At 42.4% G+C, this 10,871-nt stretch overlaps 1 protein-coding gene across 2 annotated transcripts; it reads right to left on the reverse strand.

The window, feature by feature from the left end:
- Positions 1-2,126: 2,126 nt before the first annotated feature.
- LOC110087078 (prolyl-tRNA synthetase associated domain-containing protein 1) lies at positions 2,127-4,719 on the reverse strand. 2 transcript variants are annotated; one of them, XM_020808488.3, is made up of 2 exons: positions 4,446-4,719; positions 2,127-2,649 (listed from the first exon to the last, which is right to left on the reverse strand). In XM_020808488.3, the coding sequence occupies exons 1-2, from the start codon at positions 4,536-4,538 to the stop codon at positions 2,212-2,214; spliced, it is 531 nt and encodes a 176-aa protein (XP_020664147.3). In that variant the 5' UTR covers positions 4,539-4,719; the 3' UTR covers positions 2,127-2,211. The 2 variants fall into 2 exon arrangements, with proteins under 2 accessions (XP_020664147.3, XP_020664148.3); XM_020808489.3 differs by lacking the exon at positions 4,446-4,719 and adding an exon at positions 4,191-4,339.
- Positions 4,720-10,871: the final 6,152 nt, after the last annotated feature.

Raw genomic sequence — 10,871 nt, forward strand, 5'->3', positions numbered from 1 at the left:
TAATAGAGAAAATCTATTGAATCAGTTGGAATTTTAACACCTATTTTTCATGGATTCAAAGGGTTTGCTTAAGTTGAGTCTAACAATTAGAGTTAGATCACAGTTAATAATACCATCACTTACAATTCATCACCCCTTAATTAAAAAGTTAATTGCTAACTAAGTGTTCTGGAATCTAATTATTAAAATAATTTTTAAATCACTTTTTAAAACAAATTTAACAAATCAGGGATTACATATAAATTATTCCCACACTCTGGAAAAGGGCATTGCGGAGTTCTCACTGGAAACCAACAAGAAAGATACAGAAAGCTTTGCAAACTATATAGGGTGAAACCAACGATCCAAACTTTCTGTGACAACCAAAAAATCTACACAGGTCCAGTCCACCCATTAGGCAAAAATTCTTCTACACAGATGAGCAGAAGAAATAGGAAGCAACCCTAACAAATTTACTAAACATGATAAAAAGGGGAGGCAAAACAAATAGAGAGCAGAGCTTCACAACTGTGATGGGGAAGCTTTAGATTGTAATGGGTGGTTTACAGACTGGTCAAGGAAATGATGAATGGAATATAGAAGTAACATTTTAGTCAAACTGGGAGATGACTGTGTGTATTATAAATATATGGATGACACTTTCCTCCTTCAAAAAAACCGGAAAAAACACGTTGGGATGTCTCTTTACATAATGCATGAAACTGTCCACAGAGCCTCCGTATGAAGATTAATTCCAAACCTGTGGGACTAGGCAAGAGTTACACATACAAAATAGTCACAGAGTACTGTAATAGGTTGCAGTGAGTGCAATATACAAACACTGGGGTGTGATTTGGTCTTACTAATTAATGGCCCAATCTTTGTGTGTGAGAAGCTAATGATGTAATCAGCTCATGCCACTAAAGTTTATTTCAAATCAATCAAGTGTCTATCTATTCTCAAAGGCTTTCACGGCCGAGATCTGATGGTTGTTGTGGGTTTTTCGGGCTCTTTGGCCGTGTTCTGAAGGTTGTTCTTCCTGACGTTTTTGCCAGTCTCTGTGGCCAGCATCTTCAGAGGACTGGAGTAGGAACTCAACAGAGCATGGACAGAGTTCCTACTCCATTCCTCTGAAGATGGCGACCACAGAGACTGGCGAAGGAAGAACAACCTTCAGAACACGGCCAAAGAGCCTGAGAAACCCACAACAACCATCTATCTATCTCCCCATTTTAGGTTTCAAGACTAAATCAAAATTAAATCTAAATCAAAGCAGATCTGACAGATGGTTGTCCAATTTTCTCTTGAATGCCTCCAGACTTTTCTGGAACCTAAAGTGAGATGGGAAGCATTTAATGAATTTAAAATAAATTTTAGCAATACAGAATTTATATTTACATGCAAAGTTACGTGAACAGAATTTTGGCCACTGTTAATCACTGCTAATAAATTTGCTAGTGGTGATAGTGTTTTATGAATGGGTTTTCATACCTTGATTGGATAGTGACTCAGCAATCAGAATTCCTTTGCTCCCCTAGCCTTGATTAATTTAATTAGGTTAGAGGTTGAGAAGTGTCAAGGTATCCTAGCTGATCACAGACGCTTGCTTAGCTCACCTTCCAGAACAACACCACAATTTCAGATAAACGGTGCGAGCTATACCTCCAAGACAACTGAGCTGCTTAATAATATATAGGACCCAGACCCCCTGAATCCTACCTAGCCTGTCACTTTATCCACTAGTCATTTTTTAAAACTCCTCAGATCCCTCAGTCAGCATTGCAGTAGTGGCAGGAGAGGTTCTTGAGAGTTGCTGCAGAGAACATTTCTTATGTTTCCCAAGATCCTTTTTTGGTGGATATGTTGGGGGGCAGGGGCAAGGAACCACGGGCCCTCAGATGTTTAAAACTTAGCTCCTGCAATTCTTTACCACTGGCCAAAGAGGGTGAGGCTGATGGAAGTTGCAGACAAAAAGAGCTCTGGAAAGCCAAAAGTTCTCCCTTAGTGTTAGGAACTGCCTCTGGAGCCCTCTCCTTCTAAAGTCTGAGCCCAGTGCTAAAATGTGCCCTACTCATATAGACTTGCAGGATGAGAAACCGCTCAGCATCAGCTTGCAACTACTAGCAAACAATTCAGCTGAGAAGCAATTGTAATTCTCAAACAATTCTCTTTAATAATTGGCATCTTTTTCTTGACCACTGAGCCTCAAGTTACAGAAACAGTGCTGTAAAACTACTTGTCACTTTTGTCAAAATGTACAATTATAGGCTCATGTCCCGTAGACTTCAGGAAGTTTAGGAAGTCATCTGGACGTAATCCCATGGTTGCCGCATTTGTCATTGGGTGAAAATACAGTCTCTCGTGGTCTCCTTCCAGAAAGCTTGCATCTAACACAAACTTCACATCTCCCTGGTCGCAGAAAAGAGCTAAGGGGGTCGCGCATCCTTGGCCAACTTTCAGCTTCTCCAACATGGCCCCTTCATCGGCAAAGCGCAAGTTCCCACTGCCGACACCCAATTTCCTCGCCAAGTCATTTAAATTGATCTGCCGGTCATGTAGAACCGTCACCAGCCAGTAACCTTTCTTCTTCTTATCTTTAAGGAAAAGGTTTTTGCTATGAGCTCCTTTCAAATGCTGCACATAGGGCATCATTTCTTCAACTGTGAACACCTAAAAGACACAAAGGGAACAGTATGATATTTCCCTGATATGGTTTAGTGACCCAAATACACATGCCACCAATTCACAAAATTCCACCTCCTGAAGCCCATGGTGAAATGTATGAGATTGCTCACAATGCTGGTCACTCAGGAAATTCAGCCATCACCTTTGTAATGGCTGATGGAGTAAAGATTCCCACTGTGGACCAGGTAAGCTGCTTTCGGTGTCTTATTAGACCTCTCGCTTCTCCTGCTGATATAAACTGAAGCCATACTCAACTCAGCCATTTTGCTATCTGTCCCTGTTTGACTACCAGTGGGGTTTTCCAGATTCAATTCAAGGTGTTGTTTACTGCCTTTGAAACCTTACGCAATTCAGACCCACATATCTATTGGGAGGCCTCTACCTTTATAAGCAATTAAGGTTGTCCATAATTGCATTTTCAAAGGTACTGTCTCCTACAAGTTGTCCAATTTTAATGCATTCAGAAAATATATTTTTGTGTTGTTGCCTCAGCACTCTGGAACACTCTTCCTGAGTCAAGGCGAAATGTCTGATGTCTCTGCAGTGACGCAGGAGAAGACGTAAAGGAAGTTTTGTTTGTTTTATTTAAATGTGTGCTAAATTGTTTTAAATTGTGTTTCTTACATGTTTTAATGTTTTGTTTAATTATGTGAGTGGTTACTGGACAAAACAGCACATGAAAGAGTCATTCATTCATTCAACCATGGGAGAAGACAAAAGATTGCTGTCCATACTGATTTATTTTAAGCTGGTTTTAAAAGGACAGCTAAATGCCTGTTTTTTAAGTCAACAAAGACGGTGATATCTACCATTTTTTCCCATATGGATGCAAACTGATACGCAAATAAAATATCTCAGGGATCAGATATGATCCTTGGTAGCAACAGAATGTCTTGACTAATTCTTTGTTGGCTTTAAATACATCTTTTAATGATGTAAGCCACCTTGGATGCTTTTCAAGGAGAAAAGTGGGTAAAAATATAATGCATACATATATACAACTGATGGATGTGGGTAATAGTGTGGCTTCTAGCGTATGAAACTTGTTACAAGGTCTCTCCATGCCGGCTCAACTCATTATCCCCCTAACGATTTTAACAGTAACCCGTGTCTCTCCATTAGAATCCCAAACTCCACTACCATCAGAGAGCATTTACATCACCAAGTAGAATAATAACTTGTTTACAACAGCAAAGGGGAAATGGGAGATTATACAGGGGAAACACTTATTGACCATGATCCTGTTGGCCATTTTGCATTTCTGTTACGTTCCATATTCCCCATCCCGGAAAGGGCTTTGGCTGCTATTTTTTTTTAAGTTTAGCATTGTTCATTCACTGATTTACAATTTCCCCTTTTGTGCACATCTAAATCAAAGGGCACCATGGAAACCAATTCCTGGGCCATCCCAGCCCGCTCCGCCTGGCCAAAAGTGGAGGAAGCCAGCCCCAAATACAAGCCCACTGCCTCCCCTCCCCTGACGTGGCGAGTTAAGTCCCACTTAGCCCCCCCCATACACCCTTTACTTCCGAGTAGAGGTGCATCGGATTGCACCATCCAACTTCTCCCATCGCTCTAGGAACAGAAAAACACGGAGCAAAATCGACCCCTCCAGAAGAGATGCATGGAAGGGGGGGGGTTAAAGAAGAGGAAGTTCCTTTTCCGGACTACAACTCCCAGAATCCCCATGCATAGGGATTCCCCGAGAGCGGCGGTCTGGCCAAGGGAAAACTTCTCCGGCCGCTGCCTCCGCCTTCCCGCCTTCTCCGGCCCGCCCTTACTTCGGGGTGCTCCACGGCGAGCCCTTCGATGCCCAAGGCCTGCAGGCGAGCTTCCAGCGCCTCCCGGAGCCCCCGCGGCTCCCCCCCGGCCATGGCTCCCGCTCTCCCCGGGGCTCTTCGTCCACCCGGGAGGGGAGCCAAGGCTCCCGACAACTTTCGCTTCTGCGGCCCGCTTCTGGTGCCTTTGGCGCTTCCGGGCTTCCCTGCGTTTGCTCGGAAGTAAACGATTAACTCCGCCGCTGAGTTCAAAGGAAGCCGGACTGTCCCCTGCTCTGATTATGCTTCCAGGTTCCCGACGACCTTCTGCACCCGTGTTCTCCCGGAGGTCAGCGACAGCCCCGCTCAGGTCTTGCAAAGGGCGCCCCCTGTCCATCTCATTTCTGATCGTCCTCTTTTCCGGCTGCCTTCCACCTTTCCCAGCATTTTGTTGTTGTTGGGTTTGTTTTTTTTACCAGCGACTCTGGCCTTCTCATGAGACGTCCGATGTATCCTATTCAGTCAAGTCATTTTTACCTCGATAGGAGTGCTTGTCCTCTGGGAGCAAATCCTTTCAAGGAGCACTTTCCACCGCGCCATTTTGATTATTTGTTTGTTTGTTTGTTTGTTTGTTTGTTTAATTTATATGCCGCCCACACTACCCAAAGGTCTCTGGGCGGCTTACAGCATTTCAAATACAATAAAGATATGTTACAATTAAAATACGTATATATAAAATTGCCATCACACCCACGGCTAATATTATTTCAGTTAAAAGCCTTCTGGAACACTAGCTAAGACATTAGTGCCCTGCTAGTCAACAGAGCTCAACATGAGATGAATGGATGTGCGCCCTCAAGCCTGGAGGATGTGATCCTCTAAGGATGTCCTCCCCTCTTTGGTCCTCTGGTTGTACATTCATGTTGGTTGCTTGGCAGACACTGTCCATCCATCTCGTCCTCTGTCATCCCCTTCTCCTCTTGCCCTCACACTTTCCCAACATCAGGGTGTTTTCCAAGGAGTCTTCTCATGAGATGGCCAAAGTATTGAAGCCTCAGCTTCAGGATCTGTCCTTCCAGTGAGCACTCGGGGTTGATTTCCTTCAGAATGGGTAGGTTTGTTTTCCTTGCAGTCCAGGGGACTCTCAAGAGTCTCCTCCAGCACCAGAATGAAGTACCCTGTTTTTATTCCATATGAACTTTGCCATATCCCAATTTTCAGTCGGGGTGGGGCAAATAGCTGTTCTGTGGGTATGATTTTTAGGGGAGCAGGTGTGCTGATTTTTATTCAGAACAGAAGTCTCCAGGACTATTTTGTTTTCCCAAGAAGCCTGTGACCAGTTTGTACCCATTATTAACTGCGTGGTTGAACTTTGTACCTTGATCAACACACCAACACAGAGACTTATCCTGTTCATCGCTTTAAAATCACATTTATTTTGGTTGCTCGTTGCTTTCTGGGTAAACGAGTATAGGATTGCAGTTGCCATGACTTACCCAATTATATTTAAAATCAATTGTGTGTCAAGAAGTTGATTCCAAATTGCAATTACCCTTCCCAGAGTTTTCTAGGTATGAAATACATCGAAATGGTTTACCAGATCCTTCTTTGGGTGGAGCTCTGGAACTGTGCAGGTTGGGAGAAAACTCGGGATTTTTTTCTCCCAAAAGGCCCAATGGGAAATGGAACTTCTAATCCCTGGCTCCACAGCCTTTAACTCATGGAACAATCCAGCCAGTTCCCTGTGGCATAAATCCTCATTAGGATTCCAGCCCTTGCGGCTTCATCCCAAGCATATGCATTTAGGGTGGTGGTCAAAGGATTAGGTTTTACTTTTCTACACATGGAACTGCCTTATGAGTAAAGAAGCATAGGACAAAGCTGTAAATTGGAATTCAGTTTTAAGCTCTTTGAATTTAAATAGATCTGATGCATGCCTTTTTATTTGCAAAATCTCTCAGTGTAAAAATAAAGGCACAATTTAGTCATAGTTCCCAATTCAGTTCAAGGTGGTTTGCAAGGGAACCTGGTGGATTGGGCCCTGTGTGCTTTGAAAGTTGCTTTGGAATGCTGTGTGCAAATGCCAGGTGGGAATTGTTAAACTGCTAAGAACAAGGAATTGCTCTAATGTAGGACATTAACTAGGGGATGAATACATTAGCATTGATTCTAAGAGGAAAAAATGGATATTAAGTTGAATGCCCTTAATTGTGCATTCAACCTTACTTGGCAGCAGCTGTGAAATGCACTGCATTTCAACTGGTTAATGACACCAGCTGCTCTTAGTTTGTTTTACTTAATAAACCAATTATCTAGACAATCTCATCAACAATTAAAGTGAGCCGTAGTATTAATCCTGTTCAAACGCTCCTGCCTAGATATTGTTATAAAAATAATAAGAAGGGGATGAAATGAAAGGTAATTTCCAAAGAGGACATCAGAATATTGACGATTTAGATCAAGGCCTTTTGTAACCTAAAAATATGCAAATTCATATAATTCGGAATCTTTTATGCCATTTCTAGGACTGCACAGGGCTGTCACCACTTAAATACTTCCACCAAAAGAAAATCCAGCAAAGCTAAGTCCGTACTGACAAGTAACATGCTGTGACTTTCAGCTAGTTGCTGATTTGTTTACTTAATCTGTATACGCTCCCACCCTTCAGCTCATGTATAAATGGCAAATTACATACAGTCTTCTCTGTGTTTATTAAAGGGAGCATCTATCAGAAGAACCTTTTGATAGCACTTCACGTCAGCAATCCGCATATATTTGCTAAATTCACCAATTGTCCCTATTTCCTCTCCACCCCCCATAACACACACACACACACACACACACACACACACACACATTTATAAGCTGCAGTCTTATTACAGATGGCTGGGTCTTTTCAATGAAATTCATCCTGGCACACACATGACATATAGATTAGAAGGAATTCTAGACAGAAGCAGCAATCTTTTAATAGCCTTTGAAAACCCTTAATCTCTCCCCCACCCCATCCCTTACATGAAAGCTGTGCCGAAACCTCAGGGATAATCCCAAAAGACATAGTGCAAGCAAAGTGTGCTTTTCCCTCTGGAGAGGACAGCAGAATTATCCCTGGAGGGCTTTAGACCCTGATGAACAAGGATAGCAATTCTGTAGATTAGTCTTTTTTGGCAGGAAGAATTTCTGTAATTTCTTTACAAAAATAGCATGTCCACAGACTTGCTGTGCAGCTTTATTAATAAATTCCACTTGAAGAAGGCCGGCCCTACTATTAGTGAGAGTGAGGCAGCAGATGAGGAAGGCAAGAGAATGTGATTTGATGGTTGTTGTGGATTTTTTCGGCTCTTTGGTCGTGTTCTGAAGGTTGTTCTTCCTAACATTCCGCCAGTCTCTCTGCGGCCGGCATCTTCAGAGGACAGCACTCTGTGCTCTGGTGTAGCCAATCAGTTGTTGCATATCCAGTTCTAACTGTTGCTTCCTGTCCCACATATAGATTTCTCAGAAGGTACAGAAGGTGGTCAGGCACTCCCATTTCTTTAAGAATTTGCCGTAGTTTGCTGCATTGTTGCTGCCTCCTGTACAATGTTATGAGCCTCCATCCATAGTTCTTCAGGCACTCTGTCCACCAAATCTAGTTCCTTAAATCTGTTCTTCACTTCCACTGTATTCATAAGGGATTTGGTTTAGATTATACCTGACTAGCTCAGTGGTTTTTCCTACTTTCTTGGGTTTAAGCTTGAGTTTTGCTATAAGAAGCTGACGATCAGAGCCACAATCAGCTCCAGGTCTTGTTTTTGTTGACTGTATAGAGCTTCTCCATCTTTGGCTGCAGAGAACATAATCAATCTGATTTCGATATTGCCCATCTGGTGATAGCCATGTGTAGAGTCACCTCTTGTGTTGTTGGAAAAGAGTGTTTGTGTTGACCAGCTTGTTATCTTGACAAAACTCTGTTAGCCTTTGCCCTGCTTTATTTTGAACTCCACGGCCGAATTTACCTGTTGTTCCTTTTATCTCTTGACTCCCTCCTTTAGCATTCCAGTCCCCTAGAATGAGAAGAACATCTTTCTTTGGTGTCAGTTCTAGAAGGCGCTGTAAGTCTTCATAGAATGTCAATTTCAGTCTCCTCAGCATCGGTGGTTGGTGCATAAACTTGGATTACTGTGGTGTTGAAAGGTCTGCCTTGAATTTATATGGAAATCATTCTATCATTTTTGAGATTGTATCCCAGTACTGTACAGCTTTTCCCACTCTTTTTTATTGACTATGAGGGCTACTCCATGTCTTCTACAGGATTCTTGCCCATGATAGTAGATATGATCATAATCTGAAATGAATTCGCCCATTCCTGTACATTTTAGTTCACTGACACCCAGGATGTCAATGTTTTATCTTGCTAGGTATTCCATGCTAGGTATCATTAAAAAGAGATTGAAAATAAAACAACCAACATTATAATGTCATTGTACAAAACACTAGTAAGGTTGCATATGGAGTATTGCATACAGTTCTGGTCGCCACACCTCAAAAAAGACATCATGGAACTAGAGAAAGTGCAGAAGAGAGTGACTAAAATGATGACTGGGCTGGGTCATCTACCTTATGAGGAAGGGCTACAGCGTTTGGGACTCTTTAGTCTAGAGAATAAGTGCCTGAGGGGAGGACAGGATTGAGATGTATAAAATCATCCAGGGGATGGATAAAGTAGATAGAGGGAAGTTCTTTTCCCTCTCACACAATACGAGAACCAAGGGACATACACTCCAATTGAGTGTTGGGAGAGTGAGAAGAGACAAAAGAAAATATTTCTTTACCCAGTGTGTTTAGTCTGTGGAACTCATTGCCACAGGATGTGGTGATAGCATCTGGTCTGGGTGCCTTTATTTAAAAGGGGATTGGACAGATTTCTGGATGAAATGTCCATCACAGGCTATAAGCCATGATAGGGGACGGACGATCTCCAGGCTTAAAAGGAAGGTACCTCCAAATGCCAGATGCAGAGGAGGGGTATCAGGAGACAGATCTCTAGTGGTCTCGTGTGCTCCCAGAGGCATCTGGTGGGGCCCTGTTGAGATACAGGAAGTTGGACTAGATGGGCCCTTGACCTGATCTAGCAGGGCTCTTTCTATGTTCTTAAGAACACCAGTCTCTGAGCTTAGATGGCCATCCTTGGAAAAAAAGAACTTAAGATTCCAAAGGAGAAATAGCTGATCAAGACAACATCAAAATGTTAAACTGTAATTTTCTTAGCTTGAATAAGGATGGGGCTTCTCATCTTACTTGCTTGTATTACTACCCAGCTGTGTATAATTATTTTCCAGCAAAGACAATAAATGAAAACGGTATTTCTGGCTTCAATGCAGAGACTGTTGAAAGTAAAACCACTTTTAATATCCCAGATGGTAAGTGTCTTGTGTAACTTATCTTACTATCATGAGCATATTATACCAGCCCTAATCACGACTACTACTAATAATATAACTGTTTTCAGTATGTCAGTTCATTCTGTCTCACCATTCTAATCAGTGTGCAATCCCATATTGTACTCTGCGCTACTGGAGAAATGGGAGCTATCCATGAAAGTTCATGTTGAAGCTCTTAGCTTTAACACTAAGCAGAGTATAAGAGAAGAAATCAGTTTTGTCTGTCTTGTTAGTAGAAGAAACCCTCCCCCCAAAATCCCAGATTCCAGAACTGACTGTCCCTGCACAAGCCCAGAAATGTCCTGGGGAGCTGAGAAGCCTTTTGATAGTTTTTTTTTTGGGGGGGGGGGTGTCTGTAGGATATGAAAGATTCATTGTATGAGCAGAAGTCCGCTTGTAGAAAATGAGTTGGTTGTCCTCCCAGTATACAAAGTGAAGCATAGTACAATAATGGCCAGTATCCTTTTGAACTGATTGGCTCAAAATTGGGAAAGGAGTACGACAAGGATGTATATTGTCCCCCTGTTTATTTAACATGTATGCAGAATACATCATGCGAAAGGCAGGACTGGATAAATATCAAGCTCGAATTAAGATTGCAGGAAGAAGTATCAACAACCTCAGATATGCAGTTGATACCACTCTGATGGCAGAAAGTGAGGAGGAATTAAGGAACCTTGTAATGAGGGTGAAAGAGGAGACTGCAAAAAAGTGTCCGAAGCTCAATATCAAAAAAAACTAACCTTCTTGGGCTGCATGATCACTGCAGATGGGGACAGCAGCCACGAAATTAAAAGACGCCTGCTTCTTGGGAGAAAAGCAGTGACAAACCTAGACAACATCTTAAAAAGCAGAGACATCACCTTGCTGACAAAGGTCCCCATAGTCAAAACTATGGTTTTTCCAATAGTGATGTATGGAAGTGAGGGTTGGACCATAAAGAAGGCTGACCGACGAATAATTCATGCTTTTGAATTGTGGTGCTGGAGGAGACTCTTGAGAGTCCCCTGGACTGCAAGAACAAACCTAT

The sequence above is a fragment of the Pogona vitticeps genome, chromosome 1, assembly GCF_051106095.1.
Source record: "Pogona vitticeps strain Pit_001003342236 chromosome 1, PviZW2.1, whole genome shotgun sequence".
Taxonomy (NCBI): Eukaryota; Metazoa; Chordata; class Lepidosauria; order Squamata; family Agamidae; genus Pogona; species Pogona vitticeps.

Excerpts from the sequence above, each read along its gene's own strand:
- LOC110087078 (XM_020808488.3), bottom strand. The coding sequence starts at position 4,538 with ATGGCCGGGGGGGAGCCGCGGGGGCTCCGGGAGGCGCTGGAAGCTCGC. Across the intron at positions 2,650-4,445 it reads TCGCCGTGGAGCACCCCGAA|GTGTTCACAGTTGAAGAAAT; the intron begins GTAAGGGCGGGC and ends TGTGTCTTTTAG.